General features: G+C 48.5%; 1 protein-coding gene across 14 annotated transcripts in view; it reads right to left on the bottom strand.

Moving 5' to 3' along the window:
• Positions 1-22,516, bottom strand: part of CACNA1A (calcium voltage-gated channel subunit alpha1 A) — a 286,823-nt gene that overhangs the window by 252,861 nt on the left and 11,446 nt on the right. For all 14 annotated transcript variants that reach the window (XM_047700733.1, XM_047700723.1, XM_047700811.1 and 11 more), the window contains exon 2: positions 17,215-17,528. In XM_047700733.1, coding sequence (XP_047556689.1) covers positions 17,215-17,474 — 260 coding nt within the window. In that variant the 5' untranslated portion in view covers positions 17,475-17,528. The remainder of the gene's footprint in view (positions 1-17,214; positions 17,529-22,516) is intronic.

Here is a 22,516-nt window from a genome sequence, read left to right as displayed (position 1 = left end):
TCTTATTCCGCTTCTTCCCCTGCCCTTTCCTGTATCCCTCATTTTCTATAGCCACTGGTTCTCAAACTGGAAACACCCCCAGAGGTTCTGCCTTAATTGGTAAGGAGTGAAGCCCAGCCATCGGGATTTTTTATTTTTTTTAAAGATTTTATTTATTTATTTGACAGAGATCACAAGTAGGCAGAGAGGCAGGCAGAGAGGGAGGGGGAAGCAGGCTCCCCGCCGAGCAGAGAGCCCAATGTGGGGCTTGATCCCAGGACGCTGAGACCATGACCTGAGCCGAAGGCAGTGGCTTACCCACTGAGCCACCAAGGCGCCCCATCAGGATTTTTTAGAACCTCCTCAGGTGATTATAACGTGCAGCCAACTTTGAGAAGCACTGCCTCAGAGGTCACACCCCCTCAAGAAATCCCTTGCCCAAGATTCCCCATCTCAGACTCTGCTTTCAGGGAACCTGAGTCAAGATGCATGCTTTTGGCAGAATACACCCTTACAGTGGCCAAGATCTGTCACTGAGGGTGCGGAGAATTTCTCTTTCATGCCTCTGCCCAACTCACAGACGGGCCAGTGTCTTGGTCATGTAGATGGAGCAGCGAAACCAGGGGTGGCTGAAGCGGGCAGGAGAGGAAAGATGTGCATGTGTGAGAGGGGGATGCAGGGAAACAGAGACAGAGACAGAGAGACCCAGAGAGAGAGGGACAACCAGGGAGAAGAAGAAGAATTCAGATAGACAGAGAAACAGAAGACCAGAGAGAGAGGGAGGGAGGGAGGAAGAGAGAAAATACAAATTCATAGAGACAGAGCAAGAGGAAGCCCCTTCTACTATTCAGCCACACCCGCTCTGTTAGTGAAGACCCCAACCAGGATATCTCTGACCTCTGATCCTGCTTCACTTGGGGCACCCAGAGACCTGCCTCGGGACCCCCACCTACCGGCGGGAGGGAGAGGGCCTCCAGGAGGGTCCCCAGAGTTCCCAGCTGTCTGATCTGATGCGGCCAAGGCAGCACATCCTCAAGGCTCTGCAGGAGCTCACCAGCTTTGGTTAGTTAAATTTAGCTTAGGTTCCTCAGCTCTTAGTAAATTGCCTCTTTGCAGAAGAACGGAAGAGGACTAAACCTGTTTACAGTGTTTGAAACCCACTCACTACAATATTTTGCAACCATCACAATAATGAGTCGGATTCCCATTTCAGATGTCTCTCAGGAGCTCAGGTGGGTGCAGGGACTTCCAGAGCCACCTGGCATGGGGGTTAGTTAGGAGACTACACGCTGGCATCAGGCAGACATGGGCTCAGTCCCAATGCTTGCAACTGACCTGCTGGGGGACTGTGGGGTGACTCATCAATGCTCCTGTCAACAGAATCAGTGATCTCTGCCCCCTCGGGTTTCTGTAACAGAGGACATGAAATGCTGGGGGCCAGGCTTGGTGGCTGGCAAATGCCAGAGACCAACAGCTCGGTGGTGCCAATGGAACAAGATCTGAGGTCAGGATGCTAGGATTCAAATGCCACTTGTGCTCTGTGGGACCACGGTAAGTGATCTAACCTCTCTGTCCCTCAGTTTCCCCATGGGTAAAATGGGGATGAGGATAATGCCTAACTCACAGGCATGTTGTAAGGTGACTTGAGTTAATCCTTGAAAGCATTTTACAAATCTGCCATGCAGAACAACTCCAGAAGGCACCAGCATTTACATAGTCTATGTAAATGGCACCCCTAGAGTTGTCCAAAGCAGCAGCTGACAGCTGTTATTAATGCTTTTATCCACTGGGCTGTCTATTGTGGGAAGGACTGTGCTGGGTGCTTTATATCCATCAGTCACTTCGCCCTCCTAAGAACTCTATGAACAGGTATCATTATGATCCCATTTTACAGCTGGGGAAACTGAGGCTCAGAGAGGTTGGAACTCTGATGCATAATCACACAGCTGGGAAATGATGGAGTAGGGATGCAATCCTAGGTTCATCTCGGGCAGTGGGCCAGAGTGAAGTCACCCAGTTGGTTAATCTAGTTGGATTACCATCAGCCTTAATCTCATCATTAGCTACTCATTCCAGGATGGGCTGGCATGGGCAAACATGGGTCAGTATGACCCAGGGAGAAGTTTACCAGGGTCTTCTGGGAAGGAAGCATCTTGCTCTCAAGAGAGAGCATTGCTGGAAGCCATCTTTTCCTCTTCCTAGATATTAACTGGGGTAACAACCATCTACAACCATCTACAGAGAAGCCAGCCTGAAAACAAAACCAACTCCAGAGGAGAATGCTAAGAGAATTACGAGGAAAGCTGGATCCTTGATCTAACTGTGCTTGAAGCCCATATGTCTCTAGTAAAACCAATAACGAGAATAGGGTTTCCTTCTGGGATGATGAAAATGTCTTAAAACTAGACAGAGGGGATGGTGGCACAAAATTGTAAATGTGCTAAACGCCCCTGAATTTTCATATTAAAATGGTTAGTGCTTAATTTTATGTTATGTGAATTATACTTCAGTTTTTAAAGTGTGAGTTGGGTTTTCTGTTACTTGCAGCCAAAAGCTTCATAATCATTACCGCTGATTCCAAAGCAGTGGGTTTTCCACTCCCCACCCCAAATCCTCTGGACACCATTTTCTGTATCCATATTTCTCAGATTCACTCACATTACCCCCTTGCAGACCATGCTTCCTTTATACTATCCCAAATCGTCTCACCATTTAATAACAAGTCTCTGCCTACGGGGCGGCTGGTGGCTCAGTGGGTTAAGAATCTGCCTTCAGCTCGGGTCATGATCCCAGGGTCCTGGGATCAAGCCCTTCATTGGGCTCTCTGTTCAGCAGGAAGTCTGCTTCCCCCTCTCTCTCTGCCTGCTGCTCTCCCTACTTGTGATCTCTCTCTCTGTGTGTCAAATAAATAAATAAAATCTTAAAAACAAACAAACAAATCTCTGCCTAAAATTGTAAACAAAAGTCTTTGCTCAAGAATCTACAGTTCTGGGGAAAGCCATGAGGTCACTCATTTAATCAGCCATGTTTACTCAGCAACTACTACAGGCTTTGCACTGCGCATGGCCATAGGAGGGATTCAAACACAACTCCGTAAAAGTTCTCATTCATTTATTCCTCTATCCATTCATTCATTCAAAAATATTTGCTGAAGGGGGTGCCAGGGTGGCTCAGTCAGTTGAGCATCTGACTGTGGATTTCAGCTCAGGTCACAGTCTCTCGGTCGTGGGATCGAGCCCTGCATGGGGCTCTGTGCTCAGTATGGAATCTGCTTCAGATTCTCTCCCTCCCCCCTCCCCTCGCAAATTAATAAATAAAATCTCTAAAAAAAATTTGTTGAACACCTACTGATTCCCTGGAAGTTCTAGATGCTGGGATACAACAGACGGACCAAAGTTTTGCCTGTGGAGGGCTGCCGTCCTGGGATACAGGCAGAGAGAAACATGCAATAAAATACCACAGCAAAGGACTAGGTGTTAAATAGTGATGCAGGGACTGAAAATGTTATGGAAGTTTCAAGAAGGCTTCGCGGAAGCTATTTTTAAAGAATCGATAGTATTTGGGAAGGAATTAGAAGTGAAGGGAAGAATGTGATCACACCCAGCAGAAGAGAGACCAGCATGCAGTATCTGGGGCAGTCAGGAAGGCGGCGATCAGAGTCAGAATGGCCCAGCGGTGCTGCCCTAACAGACGACCCCCAGCCCTGGTGGCTTAACAGAACTAACGTTCATGTCTGGCTCCGGCTGCACGTTCAAGATGGGAGCAGGAAGCTGGGATCTGGACCCAGGTTGACAGAAGTCCATCTTGTCACAGCAGGAAGTATGGCATAACCCACATGGACTTTCAAGACTCCACTTAGAAATGACTTATCCTCAAGGTGGAGGAGGCAGAGGGCCAGCGGTATCAGCAGTGTTCAGTATCACCAGTGCCTATCATGATTTCCACTTCCTAACTTCTCTTCCCATTAGACTGTAAACTCCCCAAGAGGAAACACCTCAGCCAAGCTGACTTTGCAAAACTGTTGCAAAATAGTTAACACTCACTATCCCACCCCTCGCTCAGTGCTGGGACAACACAGGAGCAGTCAATGTCTGATGAAAACTCAGATGGGAAGGCTTGGCAGCACTGAAGGACGGAACTCAGAACTCAACTCGACGTGGATGGAACTAGAGGGGATTATGCTGAGCGAAGTAAGTCAATCAGAGAAAGACAATTATCATATGATCTCACTGATAGAGGAGGAATTTGAGAAACAGGACAGAGGATCACAGGGGAAGGGAGGGGAAAATGAAACAAGAGGAAACCAGAGAGGGAGACAAACCATAAGAGACTCCTAATCTCAGGAAACAAACTGAGGGCTGCTGGGGGGTGGCGGGGAGGGTTAGGGTGGCTGGAGGATGTACATTGGGGAGGGTATGTGCTATGATGAGCTCTGTGAATTGTGTAAGACTGATGATTCACAGACCTGCACCCCTGAAACAAATAATACATTATAGGTTAACTTATAAATAAATAAAATTAAAAAAAGAATGGAACTCTTTCTAAGAGGTGGCAACAGTCTGAGAAGATGGCCAGGAAGGAGGTTGGTCTGGCCATGGGCACGAAGACTGATGAAGACCAGAACTCAGCGTCAGAACCAGGTTTGTTAGATCCCCGCCAATGCAGGATGAGCAAGACACGTGAAAGCAAGAATGGAAAATGCTCGGTGACACACCGAGAGAAGTCAAAACGTGACTCCCATGTCCTGATGATGTGGCCTCCAGGACTAGAAGAACAGAGGAGCTGCTCACCCACCCACCCCCATCCCCACTCCACACCACATGACCCAGGATCTGGCTCTTCAGCCATTGCTTCCCTGGAGCTCCCTATCTCTGTCCACTTGATCTCTCAGTTGGGTCTGACGCCGTGGACCCCGTTCTCCTTCTTGGAACACCAGCTTCCCTTGCTCTTCATGATGTGATTATAACCTCCTTAGCTGGTTCTTCCAGGCAGCTCCAAGGATCATGCCTCCTTGTTCTTGTTCTGTTCTGGAATGACCTCCTGTTTATCCTTAGGTCTCAGCTCAGGAGACCTTTAGAAAGCTGTAGCAAATCGCTCTGTTTATACATCTCTTAAAGTATTTACCTCACTGGACCAGTTTATGGCTATGTTTTGGATTTCATTGAGGGCACCAACTGGGAAGTATTCACCTCATATCTCTGACATATAACACAGGAGCTGACGCCCACCATCTCCGTCAGCTGCATTTCTCACCACTCTCCCCCTCACTCACCTTGCTCCAGCCACACCGGCTGCTTTGCTGGTCCTCAGACATACCAGGCATGCTCCCGCCTCAGGGCCTTTGCACGTGCTGTTCTCGCTACCTGAACTTCCTTCTCCCAAGAACTTTGCATGGGTGGCTCATCTCCCTCATTCAGGACTTGACTCAAATGTCAGCTCACCAGATGGGCCATCCCTGATCACCTTTTCTAAGATACTCCTGTCTCATCACACATTATTCCATCATACTGGATAACGCACTTGTCATCCTCATTCTACAAATGTGTCAACCGGGGTGCATCAGATTGGTCCAGTAACTGAAGGAGCCTAGATTTGGTACCAGAAGTGGGGTGCTGTTGACACACTATAATTACAAAGCTGGTAAGAAGTTGGGCCAGGATTTGAACCCAAGCACCCTGGCTCCCAAGCCCACAGGCTTAACTGCTCTGCTCTGTGTTACAATTCCTCCAGCCCCTACTTCTACCTCCTTCTTCCCTGCTCTGTTCTATCCTCTAACTTCTGACAGCCTTCTGGGTAACTGTCCCCAAATAAGAAACTCCAGAGTTCCCTCTGAAACCACCTCTTCCTTTGTTCCCTAGATGAAGTTGGACTTAACTTGCTTTTTTTTTTTAAGATTTTATTTATTAATTTGCAGCAGGAGGGGGGCAGGGAGTACAGAGGGAGAGAGAGGAAGCAGACTCCCCACTGATCAGTGAGCCTGACTTGGGGCTTGATCCCAGGACCCCAGACTTAACTTGTTTTTAATTCAGGGAGTCTGTGACTTTGGTGAAAAAAGTCACATCCTAGTTGTCACTACCTCTAGCTGAAATTATAAATGGAGGCAAAAAATTGCAGTAGTATTAACAGTGTTAACAACTCCTGTGACTTTGTCATCAACAGAAAACACACTTTCATGTCACATTACAACGATTGCAGAGATCTCAAAATACCATTTACTCTCATCGCTAACCAAAATTGTAAGGCCTGTCACTAGATCATGGTTTTCACGTGTTATTAAAGAGGCATATTTGTAAGAGTATGACAAACCATTGGTTCAGGTATTTTGGTTACTAATTTTCACTATAATTAGTCTTCTTTGTGTTTCATTTTATGCATTTATTTTTAAAGATTTATATATTTTAAAGAGACAGAGTGGCAGAGGGAGAGAATCTCAAGCAGACCCCCACACTGAATGGGGAGCCCAAGGTGGGCTCCATCCCAGGACCCCAAGATCTTGACCTGAGCTAAAATCAAGTCAGACACTTAACCCACTGAGCCACCCAGGCATCCCAGATTTTATGCATTTAAAATCAAAATTCTGAAAAGGGGTCCCTGCACTTCCTCAGTCTGCAAAGTGTTCCTTGTGGGTGTGTCTTTGCTGATCCTCCCCTGTGGCATGCCTCTCCAGCCCCGATCCCCATCCTCTACCCACAGGAAACCCTCCTCACCATCTCTATGACCCACCCCTGACTCCCCAGACTATTTCTCCCACCCATGCACCCCCATAACTCTGCTCACCCCTCTCTTCCAACACAGCCTTCTCCATTACAGGAAGCTGTGGTTTCCTGCCTCAGAAGAAACATTCTTTGAGGTCAACACCTTTCTTATCTCTTAGGAAATCCAGAACTCATTCAGGAAATGATACCAGTTGTGCCCAAAGATGGCGGTGGGGGGAAGGTGCCTTTGAGAGTAGCAAATGGGAGGATGTGGAGGTTGGGGGGGTCCCCCAAATACAAATCCCAGACTGACTGTTCCCCCAAGAGTGGAAGGATGCATGGGGCATCTGGGGTTCTAGGTTCTAGGCCTCCCCAAAGATTCCTGGGTCCCAAATGTGTCTCAGACACAATTGAATCACCAGCTGGAGGGATCCTGCAGGACAAGGGAGGGTCTCAAAGGTAGCCAGTGTGGACTGATGGCTCAGAGGTTTCCTACCTATTCTAGACCCCTGTCTGCATTTGAGGTACCCATGCAGGCAAGCAGGTCAAATGCACTGGACAAAATTTAAAATACTTAACAACCAGCAAGAGGTACCACCGCTGGAACATGGATCGTCAGGAGGTGTGGGAAGACCCAGGAAGGGACCTGGTGGGTGGGGGGGGGGGACTCCAGGCTATTTACTAACTGGTATGGAAATATTTTAATATTTTAACAATAAGCTGTACCAATGTGTCCCAGCTGAATATCTGAATACACAGAGAAGAGATCATTGAAGCCAAAAGAATAAGAATCCAAACCGTGAATCATATGAGCATAATTCTGTGTTGGCTTAGGAATGGATTAGACATTATTTTTTTAATCCCCCAGTGGATTTTATGTTTCCAAGTTGTGTATAAACCTAGAAACCTCCTCTGAGTATATCGTAAGTAAAATGAGAATCGATGACCTTGGGGCCTTGGTTCTCAAGCATGATTCCATGTTAGAATCACCTGGAAACTTTGAAAATGCCAATCCCCGGAGTGGGATTTAACGGGGGTACAGATGGCCTGGGCATCGGGGTTTTTACAATTTCCCAGGCGATCCTGATGTGCAGCGGAAGTTGGGAACCACTGACCCAAAGCCATGCTTCTCAAAGTGTGGACCCTGGACCACCAGAAGCAGCGTCCTGGTGAGCTTTTAAGAAATACAGATTCTCAGGCCCCACTCCAGGCTGCCAAATGAGAAACTCTGGTGAGTCTGATGATATCCATGCTCTAGCAGGGGCGATGATGGATGCCAAGGCCATGAGGGCTGGCAGAATCAAAAATCTGCCGCTGATTCTCCTGTAGGACAGCCAAAGTCACATGGCCATACCATCACCAAAAACCTTTCCCCCTGCAAAGAAATCCAAGATTCCACCATGCTGCTAACCTGTAGTGGTCAGCCAGAGTCCAGCACACAGGCCTGACTCAGGACTGGAGATCATGGACACGGCTCTGAAGAGAATGGGTCAGCCTACTGGCTGCCCTTATAGGAACCAGCCAAGCTGGCATGTCAGGTAAAGGCCGAGAAAGAAAACACACAAGAAAGGGTCTGAATTCTGTGACAGAGAAACCCAAGGAGCTCTCCAGCCTGACTTTATTTGATGAAGCCTCTTTGAAATGGAGCATCCACATTCTAAGAAGGAATGGAAGAGTTCCACAATGTTCCAGGGGGCTCGCCAACAGACCCAATACATGGGCACCGTGTCAGTTTGTAAAGAATTTCAGTCGCACATGTCTGCTGAAAAATCCCACATATTCGTGTTACTCCCTCAGATGCTTCCCTATTTGGGGAGGCATTTGGGGACAGCTGTGAACATTTAAATGACTGAAAGAAGGTCCCAGCCTTTCTCTGGCCTTGGAGGGAAAGGCCTCCCGATTTTTGGAAATGAACCCAATGGAGCCAGAAGGTCATTTCTGAGCTGTGTGACTTTGGGAAAGTTTCTTAACCACTCTAGGCTCTAGTTTCCTGATTTAAAAAGAAGGAAAGGGTAATTAAAGAACTCACTAAGGTTTTCTTTTTTTTTTTAAAGATTTTATTTATTTATTTGACAGAGAGAGATCATAAGTAGGCAGAGAGACAGGCAGAGAGAGAGAGGAGGAAGCAGGCTGCTTGCCAAGCAGAGAGCCCGATGTGGGGCTCGATCCCAGGATCCTGAGATCATGACCTGAGCCGAAGGCAGCGGCTTAACCCACTGAGCCACCCAGGTGCCCCTCACTAAGGTTCTCTTAAAGATTAAAAGAAAGTATCAGAATGCCTGTTATAATGATGGCCATTGCATCTGCTTAATAAATAACAAAATTTGTTACTAAATAACAAAAATAAATAGACACCCCAATGTCTTCAAGCAGCATATGAGATTGAAATGAGTTCGTGGCTAAGAGGTGAAGATCTAACCTCAAAATCTGGGATGCAAGCTAATATAAAGGGCCAGAGAGTGAATGCTTTCAGCTTTGGAATTCATGTGGTCATACAGTCTCTGTAGTAATGACTCAGCTCTGCCTTCGGAGTGTGAGAGCAGCCATAATGTGTGTAAATGAATGACCATGTACCGATAAAACTTTATTTACAGAAAGAAGTGGTGGGCCATATCTGGCCTGAGAGATGGAGTAGCTTGCTGACTCCTGCTGCAAACCATAGTGAGAGGTTAGTGGGGACAAAGAGAAGATACTTGATATGGTTCTTTCTGGAGAGATGATGATGCCAAAGCCCTTTCGCCCAGGGCCAGGCCCATGGTGATTGTGGGATAAATGAAGACTGGTCTCTGTGTACCCCCTGGGTGATGTGTACAGTCGCTTGTCTGCGTGTCTGCCTCCTCCACCAGGTAAAACCCCCTGGGTACATCACACAGGACTTGGAATTAGAGGATGCCCTGGATAGAGAACTGAAGAGAAAAAGATGTTCACTGGCTTGAAGAGATTGCAGATCTCCCAGCCAAAGACAAAGAGAGGTCATCACTATAGATGTTCAGGTTCCCAGGGATCAATTCACTCAACAAACATGGGTACCTTCTATGCACTGGAGGCACTCCAGTGGACAAGGAAGACAAAAGTCCTGCCTTCATGTCACTGGCAGTCCAGTTTAGATGGAAACACCCAATGGCGGGCAACGAACAGACTGATGTGATCCACAGTGTGGGTCTGTGCTGAGACATCTGTGCTCAGATTGGAATGCAAGAAGGAGGCAGCCATGCCAAGGACATTCCAGACAGAGGCAACAGCAAGTGGAAAGGCCCTGAGGTACAAACACTACTTGAAAATGCCAGGAATAGAAGATAGGCCAGTGAGACTAGACTGAAGTGAGAAGAGTCATGGTGGAAGTTCATTCAGAGATGAAACCGATGGATCCCCTCCCTGGGGCAGGGGGCAGGAGGAGTGGAGATTTTCTGGAGAGCACAGGTACACAGACACTATTGAGAGAACCTTGGGGTGTCAAAAGGACAGACTTCTAGAGGGTTGGAAGCAGGAAAGAAGACTGGAATCAGCCATGGACGAGAAGGTAACTCTGGGGGGACATTTGTTCACAAGCTGCTTGGGCTCCAAAAATGAGCATGGAAAACCTGGTAGATCATAGATTGTAAAGGATGGGAGGGTAACGTGGGGGGAGGGGGACAGCACCATGGGGCAGGGATGCTCCCCAGGTCCTCCATGGCTGGCCACAGCCAAAGCTGCTATTGCTTCAGAGGACAAAAAGAGGGTCTTACTGCACTAAAAACCAGCCAGCTGCACTGAAAAAGAAACTCCCTGGGACCAGACCTATATTTTTTTAAATATCAAGTAGGCTACAACTGTCCAACTGCCTCCCTTAAAAAGAAGGGGAAAAAAAAATGCTCCGATTTCCAAGCAGGTCTATAAAGGTCAAATTTGGTTTAATGGTGATGTCTAAACAACCTGCCATTCTTTTTTTTTTTTTTTTTTTTTTTTTTAACTATTAAACTGTGGCCTCTGAGTGCTTAACCGTTTACCCTTCCTGGGACTATAGCAAACTGGTATCAAGGCTCACTGCATGCCTGCATTGTTTTAAATGCGTTTAAACATCATATAATGATACATTAAAATTCATCTTTGTAGGAATTCCAGAAACGAGTGTGATTATCCCCATTTTACAGACTAAGAAATTGAGGCGCAGGGAGAAGAAGACCCTTCACCTGAGTCACAGAGTCGGTGAGGGCAGAGCTAGGATATGAACTCCTGCCATCTGGCTCCCAGTCCAGGTAGCCAACCACACCCCAGCCCAAGGCCAGATGGGCTCCACACTTTACCCCAGGACCCACCTGAAGCCCTCAGCCCTCTGGGAACCCTTCAAACCCCAAGATCCCTTCCCCCCATTCATCTTTACCATCCCTTTCTGCATGAAAAAAGACACTGCCATATATGTAATGATGGAGTATCATATGATGAAAATTGGATTCATGCTTTGGGGCTGCCTTCCATTTCTTAGAACACTGAGAAGGGGGGCGCCTGGGTGGCTCAGTCGTTAAGTGTCTGCCTTCAGCTCAGGTCATGATCCCGGGATCCTGGGACTGAGCTCTGCATCAGCCTGCTTCTCCCTCTCCCATTCCCCCTGCTTATGTTCCCTCTCTCTCTGTCAAATAAATAAATAAAATCTTAAAAAAAAAAAAAAAAAAAAAAAAAAAAAAAAAAAAAAAAAACCACCAAGAAGGAAGAATGAGCCCGGGAGGTGAGTGAGGGAGGGTGAGCGGACGGCCTCCCACTCTGGGCTGTTCGCTTACGCTCTGCTTGGGAGCCACAGCGCCACCTCGTGGCTAGTCGTGGCATCAGTAGGCAAGCAGGGTGACTGCCTGGGAGAACCGGGCTCCCCTGGCCTGGCTATCGGCCTGGCCACCACCAAGGCCGACTGTTCCAGCCCAGGGGCCCACAGACTCCGGAAAATGGCCTATTTTCAGCTTTGCAGCCCAGAGTGTTACAGACTCGACTCCACCCCTGTGATGCTGAAGTAGCCTCAGGACCACAGGTGTGTAAACCAACCAAGGCACGTTCCAAAAAGAACTTAACGCACGTTGAATTTTGAATTTCATACAATTTCACATATCAAGAAATATTACTCTTCCTTTGATTTTTTTTCAACCACCTAAACATATGAAAACCTTTCGTAGCCCTTGGGCCATACAGTAGGTGTCTGGTCAGATTGGGCTCCCTCACTGTGAGCTAGGGACCCGGCAAAGAACACACCAGGCAAAAATTCCTGCCCTCGGGGAACCAGTGGAGAAAATACAAATAATCAACAAGATAAAAAGCCAAAGGTGTAATAACTATGAGCTGGTTATCAGCGCTCGTCAGAAAAATAAAGTAAGTCAGAAGGAAGAGGTACATATAGAGGCTGAATTTTAAACAGGGTGGTGAGGAAAAACTCGCTGATGAGGTAACCTTTAAGTAAAGGCTAGAAGGAGGTAAGGAAGGAGCCATATGGGTGTGGGCGGAAAAGCTATTCTAATCAGAGGGAACAGCCAGTGCAAAGGTCCTGAGACAGGCCTGCCCTAATGTGTTTGAGGAATAGTGAAGAGGTCCCGGTGGCTGGAGCAGGGTGAGTAAGGAGGAGAGTGGGAAGAGGTGAGAGCAGGGAAATGACAGGCAGATCACACAGGACCATGATGGCCTTAGGGAGGACTTCGGTTTTGACCCAAGTGAGTTATGAGCCGCAGAAAACCCAGATCCATCTTAGCAACCCTTGAGGTCACATGTGGGTTAAACATGCCACCTTGGAGTCCAGTGGCATTAGTCATTTTACCAACAGTCTCCTATAATCCTAAATAATCCTAATTTGTCCCCCCAAAACCCTGGAACTAGTTTATTGTGCATTGAAGATGAAAGAGATGGAGGGAAGGGTGGAGAATAAATGAGAAAATGGATTCACTAGAAGAAATGGCATTGGGGTGTCTGGGTGGCTCAGTGGGTTAAAGCCTCTGCCTTTGGCTCAGGTCATGATCCAGGGTTTGAGCCCCACATCGGGCTCTCTGCTCAGCAGGGAGCTTCCCCCTCCCTCTCTCTCTGCCTGCCTCTCTGCCTACTTATGATCTCGTCTGTCAAATAAATAAATAAAATCCTTTTTAAAAAAAGAAGAAGAAGAAGAACTGGCATTGCCTTCTTCCTCACCTGGCACGTCCCCTCGTCTCAACTCAGGCTCCGGGGAACCAGGATGATTCAGGATGCCCACCCCAACCCCAGCAGGATGGCTGAGCCTGAGTCCCAACGTCCTAGAAACAGCCAGTTCTGGCCTAAGAGCCCAGATCCTGTCACCCTGTCCCAACAGGCCCCAGATGCCTCAGTAACCCTGGGGACCTGCTTCCCCATTTGCATAAGGAGCGACCTAATGGCACAGTAATACCACTGCCAACTCACGGCTTCACGAGCTTGCTGTGTGCCCGGGATGAGTTGTGGAGCACCGAAACGCTGGAAAATCATGTCATTCTGCACCATCTATTTAGAACAGTGGTGATGAGGATTAAATGAGTTAATGTATAGAAAGGACCTGGGGCCATGCCCTGCAGATAGTAAGTGCTCCATAAATACTGGTTATGATTGCTATCCTTACAGCATGATAAGTATCATTTGCAGTTCTCATTGCGGTTTGTTGGGCTCTCCTCTCCTTGCCCTCCATTCTCCCACCCAGGCCCTCTGTTCTTTGACAATGACCATGACAGTGGTGATGACTCAGAACCTAGCTGTTGAGACCATCCTCCTGCCTCACGTGGGAGCCTGTTAAAAAGAAATGGAGAGTCCCAGGGCACCCCCTGCAGCCCTGCTGGATGGGAACCTGCATCTCAGGAGGCCCTGTAGGGGTTCGCTGGCACAGGATGAGATCTGGCCTGGAAATCCTCCCCAGGGAGACCCTCTTCCTCGCTCTTCTTGCTGTTCACCATTTGTTTCCTGTTGGGTTTTCCTGCAGGTGGACAGCATCATTATGGCCAGAGCAGACTGTTGACTGATGTGTCCCCAAGGCCCCCCATGGAGCTGAGCACAGAGAGGGTGTCCTAAATATTGGTAAAAGAAAGAAGTAGGGACACCTGGGTGGTTCAGTCCATTAAGTGTCTGCCCTTGGCTCATGATCTCAGGGTCCTAGGATCGAACCTTGTAACAGGCTCCCTGCTCAGCAGGGAGTTTCCTTCTCCCTCTGCCCCTCCCTGTGCTCATGCTCTCTCTTTAATAAATAATACAAAATATTTTTAAAAGATATAATGACTGAATGCAACACACAGACCTTCCTGATGCAAAGAACTTGGCTGTAAAAAGACAAGTGGAGATATTTAAATGGGGAGTGGAAATTAGGTGACATTTTTAAAAGTCACTGTTAATTCTGCCAAAGGGATATGAGTACAACAATTTCTGTATGGTTTAGGGATGTCATCTGAAGCTTGTGAAATCATACAAGGTCGGGGATTGGCTTTAAAATAGCTCAGAGAATAAGAAAGACAAAAATGGATTTATGATGTAAGTCTGGCAAAATTCTGATACTTATTAAATTTGGGTGATGAGTACATGGGGTTCACTGTTCTATTTAGTGTGTTTGAACATTTTCAGAAGAAAGAGCTCTGACAAACACAGTATTCAAAAGGTGAAAGTAAACTTCAAGAGCAGGGGAGCTTTTGTACAATTAAATTACAAAAATTAAAACCTCTTAAAAAGGGGCGCCTTGGTGGCTCAGTGGGTTAAGCCTCTGCCTTCGGCTCAGATCATGATCCCAGGGTCCTGGAATTGAGCCCCGCATCAGGTTCTCTGTTCAGCAGAGAGCCTACATCCCCCACCCTCTCTCTGCCTGCCTCTCTACCTACTTGTGATCTCTGTCAAATAAATAAATAAAATCTTAAAAATAAATAAATAAAATTACAAAAAAAGAACCCTCTTAAAAATAATGTCTCCCATTGGTGTGTCATCCTTTTGACTTTTCTATTTTATGTACATTATTGTATAGGGCATATGATAAATATAGCAGGAAACTTACATAACTGACAAATAAATGAAAACATATATGTTATGATGTGCTGAAAGCATGTTTGTTTTACTGGTGGGGTAGGAGTTCAGAAGTTTGGAGCTCGTGGCTATAAAGATTGTAAATCTTCATATGGTCCTAGAAAGCAACAGGAATGGGAGACTGAGGCATAAGTTGGCCATTCAAGGAGGTCGTGGTGGAAGTGACAGGGTACCCAATGTCTTCTGATCTGAAAACCGCTCCCTCCGCTGCTTCCCTCTTTCTCCCTGATACTACTGACTTTCTTTCTGAGTGATTTGAAAGTAAATCTCCACCACTTCCAATTTGGCCAGTAGGTAAGAGCTTGGGTTCTGGGGGCACCTGGGGGACTCAGTTGGTTAAACGTCTGCCTTCAGCACAGATCATGGTCTCCGGGTCCTGGGATCAAGCCCTGCATCTGGCTTCCTGTTCAGTGAGGAGTCTGCTTTCCCCTCTCCCTTTGCCCCTCCTCCCCCACTTGTGCTCTCTCTCCCTCTCTCCTCTCTCAAATAGATAAATAAAAGGTTAAAAAAAACCTTGAGGGGCACCTGGGTGGCTCAGTGGGTTAAGCCTCTGCCTTCGGCTCAGGTCATGGTCTCAGGGTCCTGGGATAGAGCCCTGCATCAGGCGCTCTGCTCAGCAGGGAGCCTGCTTCCCTTCCTCTCTCTCTCTGTCTGCCTCTCTGCCTACTTGTGATCTCTGACTGTCAAATAAATAAATAAAATATAAAAAAAAAAAGAAACTTGAGTTTTAGAGGCCAACAACCCTAGGGTCCGAACCCCAGGTCTGCACTTTCTAGCTGGGAGGCCCCCGGCACATAACTTCACTTCTCCCAGCCTCTCGGTTCTCATCCATGAATTAGGCAATCTACTACGTGGCAGAACGGGAGGAGGCAACAGATCATAAAATGTCTGTCAATCAGTAGGTGCCCGATAAACATTAGCTGCCATTATTATTATAAGTGATAATGATCATTTTCCTTGGCCAACAGGGACTGTTTTTTTTTTTAAACTTCTTTAATTCACTGACACTTTTCCTTTCTCTAAAAGTGTCTTTTCAGCGGTCTGCAGAAATAACTCACTTTAAACCCTTAAAGAAGCCTCCCTGAATGAATCAAATTTCTTTTCAAAAGGAAAATAAAAGGAAATGGGAGAATGGAAATAAACAGAGACTCAGGAGGGAAGGGAGAGGAGAGAGGAGGCAAGTTCTGGAGAGGGAATGATAGAAGATGGGTGTTTGACATCACAGCTGCAGACATTAAATGCACCCTAGTTATTTAAGGAAGGGTGGACGGACAGATAGCCAGATGGAAGGATGGATGGGTAGGTGGGTGGATGGATAGAAATACGGACAGATGAATGGATGGATGGATGGATGGATGGATGGAAGAGGAAGATGGATGGATGGTTGGATAGAAGGATAGAAGAGTGGGTGGGAGGCTAGATAGGTGAATGGGGAGGAGAAAATCAGAAGGAACACACTGTGGGAAAATAAAGCTTTTTCACATGGCCTTTCTACATGATGCCCCAGTATGCCACCAGATGTCAGCCTAACCTCAGGAAACTGCCTCAGAGGCCAAATTACACCCCCTTTCTATGAGTTTTCCTCGCACTCTCTATTTACACATCCCTCATCAACACATCCCCAAACCCAACTGGCATTTATAACCTAGCTCTTCCTCCCAGCAGACAAAAATTCCAGGGAAGGCTGGTGGAGAGCCCTGTGTGATGCTGGAGACCGTGTTGCTAATTTCCCAGAGGTCAGACTGGAGCCCAGAGAGGGTGGGAGGAGGGATTTCAGGGTCCCCAGGAGTGATTAGCGTCCAGGCCACCCTCAGTTTCAGTCGTCCTGAAATTGTATTCAGAATCCCACCTTCTTAAGGTCTGTCCAGGAATCCACCCCAGTTCTGAGCCTTTGCCAAAGAAGCTCTTGAGAAGAAGAAAAAGGAAAAGAGCACCAGCTTTCCTTCTGTACCTGGGACTGAAAGGTTCACACCCACTGCTTCGATGTCTTCCTAGAAAGAGCGATTTCATGGTGAGGGTATGAACCCAGGGAGGCCACTTGCCCAAGATCACAGGAACAGAGCCGGCTCAAAGCCCACCCTTCCTCCCTAAGGCGACTCCTAGGAGAAGATCCGCTTTCGGGGTCACTGGCAAAGAGGGAGAGGGCCCAGGACGGGAGTCCCCAGAGCCAGCAAATTTCCCCAGCCCCCCTCTCTCTGGCAGTATAAACTTCATCTCCAGACTGCAAACCCTCGGGTTTGGTCTCAGTGCTTGAGGTAGGAATGCGACTCCCGCTCCCCACCCCGCCAACCCCCTGAAAACAGCATTTCTCAGCCGGTTTCAGGAATGCCTCCCATCGGAACTACTGGCCATCCCGTCCCAGTGGACCGCGGCAGACCCCGGTGCACGGTCCTCCGCGGACGGCCTGGGGCGCCTACCCCAACACCTTTGTTGCTGCGCGCTGGGCTGCTCAGGGGTTCGCAAGGGCTTACGGCAGTCCCTGGGGTGTGCCGCCCGCCCGTGTCCCAGCCCATCTGCCCCGCGTACTCACTCCCATTCTTTCCTTCTGGCCTGGGGGGTGCTGTGGACTTTGTGCGCCTGGTGGGCCAAGATGACATCCCGGTGGTCCACGACGCCGCCCCGCCGCTTCAGAGGGGGGCCCTGGAAGCCGCCGCTCATCCGGGGGACCTGCGCGTCCTGTGGGGCTCTGGCCGTGCGGTCCACACCCGGGGACCCCAAGCCGCCGTCGTGCAGAGCGTCATAACTGCGCGGGGAGAACATGGGGTCCGGGACCCGGGAGGCCTTCCACATCCATGGGCCTCGCTCAGAACTCGCAGGGTCTTCGGCCTCCAGCACAGCGCGCAGCTAGAGGAGAGAGCAGAGGGCGGGCGGAGGGTGAGCGCGGCGTGCAGCGCACGGGGACAGAAGGGAAGCAAGCCCGGGGGTGGCCACTCACGCTGCCCCCGGGCGGGCTGAGCGGAGTTTAGCATTTCCTTGGCAACTCGGGCGGGAAGCCGGTTCTCGGGAGCTGCCCGGCAACCGCCGCACCCTGATGGAGGGACACACCACAGAGGGCGGGACGGTGGATGGCTGAGCCCCTCAGTGCTCCCCTCTGGAAAATGGGTCATCGGGAGCCTGTTCGTTCACGGCCCTCCGGTTCCCGGGCCTGTGAGCGTCGCAGAGTGACTTAGAAAACTGAAAGGGAAAAGTCAAGGGTCGGCTTTAAAATCCACGTGGGGCGTGGCTGTCTATCCGGTGTGCCGACTCTTTGTCACCTGGCTGGGTTTTTGAAAAAAGGAACAGGGTTCCCAACACTCACAAATGTAGCAGGTGGCTACCGAGTACCAGAGAGCACTTGGAGGAACTCAGAGTCCCTAGATCTTTGTCTCCATTTTTCACTCACTTATTCACTCAACAAACGCTAGGGAGGCAGCCGCTGTGGAAGAGCCCTTGCTGGGAGCTGGGGACACAGCCCAGAATGAGACAAATATCCTCCTGTCGTGGAACAGACGTTCTACTGGGGGGCAGATGTATGATGAATTTTTTAAAAAGTACATTATGTAGAGATTAGGGGCTCAAAGTACGGTGGTAATTAATCAGGAAAGGTGTGTTTGTTTGTGGGAGATGCCATAGTAGAGTATCACAGAGTGGGTGGCTTAAGGAACAGAAATTTAATTCCCCACAATTCTGGAGGCTTGCAAGTCCAAGATCAAGGTGTTGGCAGCACTGATTTCTTTGGAGCCTTCTCTTTGGCTTGTAGGTGGCTGTCTTCTCCCTGTGACTCCACATGGTCTTTCTTACCACATGGTCTTAACATCTTCTTACAAGGACACTAGTCACACTGGATTACAGCCCACCTGTATGACCTCATTTTATTCTAATTACTTCTCTAAAGGTTCTGTTTCCAAATACGACTACTTTCTGAGGTACTGGGGGTTTGGTGTTCCAATATAAGAATGGGGGACCTAATTGAGTCCATAATAAAGGTGATAGGAAGTGTTGAGTGGGCTGGTTGTTGTACTAAATAGGAGGTCAGAGATGGCCCACTGAGGGAATGACATGTGAGCAGAGGTCATAAGAAAATCATGCAGGAGTCACGTGTGTATCTGAAGGGAAGAGTTTTCTAGGTAGAAAGAAGAGCAGGTGCAAAGGTCCTGAGGCCAGACAATGTGTGAGGAGCAATGCAGAGGCCCTAGCAGTTGTTAGTGATTGAGGAGAGGGTAGAGGAGATGAGGGTGGGGAGGCAATGGGGCAGAGCTTATGGGACCTTGGGGACCATGGGGGTGACTCTACTTGCTTCCTCCTGGAGTAAGACAGTCCATGACTTTCAGAATGCCCACTTCACCCAGCATCATATTTTCAATCTCGGACTTATTTGTGCCACTTGAAAAGTCCCCACCACTAGCCACTCTGCATTTGTCCAAGAAAAGCAAACCCACTGGAAGCCTAGCATGAATGAAATAGAGTTAGGAGGCTGAATCTCATGCACAAATGTAGTATAAGTCACCTTAACACCCAGAGGTATAAGGAGATGGGTTCAGGCCACCTCTGGATTGCCAAAATAAACAGATAAATAAAATAGGTGTGGGGATGGAAGCTTATCTCCCCCAACCCCCGATTACCTCCTCTCATCCTGCTGGAAGCATCCAAAGTGCTCTCCTAGCCCCTCCTAAGCAAATCAGTTCATTATCAGTTTAATGACAAGAGTTACCCTCTGGTTTTTTCCAAATCTTCTAACTGATGGAGTGTAATAGATCTATCCTTCATGATGCCTTTACGCCCCAATTTACTCTCATGAAAACTCACTCTAAAACCTCTGCAATTGTGTATTTATAAAGTCTTCATGTTTTTCTGTGCACATTTTCTTTGTGTGGAAAACAAATTCTGTTATTCCTTTTATAAGCACACACACACAGAGAAGGCATTTTCCTTCCCATTTTACAGAAATAAAGCTGAGGACAGAAGCTAGATTCAAGTGCCTTGCTATCAGGTTCCTTTTCTACCTGCAGGAGTTGACCCTTCCTGCCAAAAAAAAAAATTATTACTGCATCAGTATTTAAAAAAAAAAAAGAATCTAGCTGACAGTTTGGGTGTGTTGTGTATTACCTATCACTTTGCTAAAACCCTAGAGACCAGGCACAGTTGAAGCACCTTGATGGAGAAAGTTCCGCACGTCTACAGAAGGTGTATTTATACCCAGGAAGGTGGGAGGAGGAACAGGAAAGATGAGACCTAAGGCATACAACCCAGGTGACATCTGAGACATCCACCTGCTTGTCCCACAGCCCCAAGCCAGGATGCTCTGTTCCCCACCCTGCCCTACAGCACACACTCCTGGGCTCCCCATTTCGATGTGGGTTTCCCAATTTACCCTGATGCCCAAACCACAAAATGAACAGTCACTCCTGGCTCACTTGCCTCCACTCCCTGCATCAGATGCATTGTGTCCCAACCACTCGCCTCCAGAATATATCCTGAATCCAATCACTTCTGGCCACTGCATACCCCACCCCCACCCCCACCACAACACTCACCTGGACTCAGGTAGCTGCCTCTCCCGGGTCAGTGGGCTTCCCCATTCCCACTCCCACCTCCCACCCTGCACACTGCTATGCAGCCAGTAGGTCCTGAAAGTCTGTGGTCAGCACTTCCCCTGTTACAGGACTAAAAGCCACACCCTACAGGGCTGTCCCCTCTCCCTGAACTCATCCCTCTCTCTTCTCCCCTTTGCCCTCTTAGCTCCACCTCTGCCACTGCTGTTCCCTCTTCCTAGAATGCTGTTCCCTGCATCTCCGGCAGGCCATCTCCCTTTCATCATTTGGGGCTCTGATCAAATCCAGGCACTCCCCATCACATCCTCCATCCGGTCTTCCTCATGGCGCTGGTCCCTCTCTGGGACTGGCACTTACGTGCAGCCTTGGATAACATCTGCCTCCCCCAAAGGAAGTCAGCACTGCCAGGGCAAGGATCTTGATCTGCCTCATTGCTCCTGGGTCCCTGGTGCCTTAAATATTTCTTGCCTGAATGAATGATCTCAGGAATGGGTTTACCCAGGAAAACATCCTGAACCACCTTGCAACTGCCTGGGGTCCGGGACTTCTGAGTAGGAAAGGGATGAAGAAGGATGGTGGGAAAGAAGATGCCAGGTCTGACCCCAGCACACAATCAACTAACTCGCTGTGTCATCCCTAGCAAATTACTGAACCCTCCAAGTCTGTTCTCTCCTGTATAACACGGAGATGGTGATAGGTACCAGAGAGAGCCATCATGAGGGGTCAGCGAGCCAGCCTGTGGGAAGGCAACATCCTGAGCACTGTGCTAGCCCATGAAAAGCACGTGGTCAACACTGGCTTTCCTGTTGATTCTGTGGCAGGCAGAGCCTGGCAGCCGTGGGGATGGGGGACAGCTGCTCTAGCCACACCATCCAGCATGCTCCGCGGAGCGGTTCCAATAGAGCCCCAGCTGTCCCATGTGTACACACGAGAAATAAACACCTCCCCAGCCAATGGGCACTTCCCAGCCGGGTGTCCGTCCCTGGCACCTGCTGGGCCCCATGGCCAGGTGTCCTGTTCCCTCTCTCTGTTTGCCCAACCACAGCGCAGAGGAAATGGCAAAGCATGTGGGGTTTGCTTCCCTCAGAAGCAGCCAGGTTCCACGAACAGACGGTGCAAAGAGAAGACAATGGGGAAAAGCAAATAGGAGAACATAAGCCACGTGAAGCCTGAGGCCACAGAGAGCTGTACTGTTAATGTAGTAAGAACAGAATTCTACAAAGCACCAGGTATCTCTGTATCCACCACTTTCCAAATCCAAACTGAAGCCGCACCTGAGGTGGGCGACTGACCCCCACCGCCATCCCTGGACCGGCCTGAGTTTCCATGGCAACCGGATGGTGCCTGGAGATGCTGTGATTAATATGGGCTGGTACCAGAGCTCTGGGGAAGGAGTGGGGAGGGAGGTGACGGTAGGGAAGTCTGGAGGCCTGCTGTGACCCCCTGCATGTGGACAGGAACATTTACACAGCTGTGCTAGGGACCGGGAATCACCATCCATGAGCGAAACAAGCAATAATTACTGGTAAAGCAGCTTTAGCTCCCGTGAAAATTAGTGGAAGTATGGCAGTGAAGCGAAAAAGCTAAGGAAAACCATTCTGTAAAACTTCCCAGGCTCGTCCTACACTCTGGAAGGACGTAGGATTTCCCGGTGCCAGTGGATGTCTTTCCCCCCTGTCTGGGAGGAAAACTGAACAACTTAAAACAGCCAGGTAGTTGCATTCCTGAAGGCATAAAGCTGCCAAAAGTCATAATCATAAAGCTCTATTTATAATAGCTCCAAACCAGAAGCAACCCAAAGGTCCAGCAACAAGAAAATGGGAAACAAACAACGACATAGCCATCTAAGGGAATACTATGCAGCAATGAAAAAGAACGTGGGGGGTGCCTGTGTGGCTCTGTTGGCTAAGGATCTTCCTTCATCTCAGGTCATGATCTCAAGGTCCTGGGATTGAGCCCCAATTCAGGCTCTCTGCTCAGCATGGGGAGCCTGCTTCTCCCTCTTCCTCTGCTCTCCCCTTCCCCAGCTCGTACTCTCTCTCAGTCTCTCTCTCAAATAAATAAAAATCATTTAAAAAAAAATGTGCTCAAGTCAATATGTGGAGGAAACTCACAGACAGACACAGAGCAGACCCCACTGCATCATTTCATTGTCATGAAGTTCAAAAACAGGCAGAATGAATCTACAGTGATGAGAATTAGAAGAATACTTTTGACCTTGGGGGTGGGGAGCTGTGGACTGGGATGGAACACAAGGGAGCCTGCTGGTGAGACTTCCAGATAAAATACAGAATGCCCAGT

Source organism: Lutra lutra, chromosome 1 (assembly GCF_902655055.1).
Source record: "Lutra lutra chromosome 1, mLutLut1.2, whole genome shotgun sequence".
Classification (NCBI taxonomy): domain Eukaryota; kingdom Metazoa; phylum Chordata; class Mammalia; order Carnivora; family Mustelidae; genus Lutra; species Lutra lutra.
Note: the sequence above shows the minus strand (reverse complement) of the source record. Positions and strands in the feature narration are given on the sequence as shown.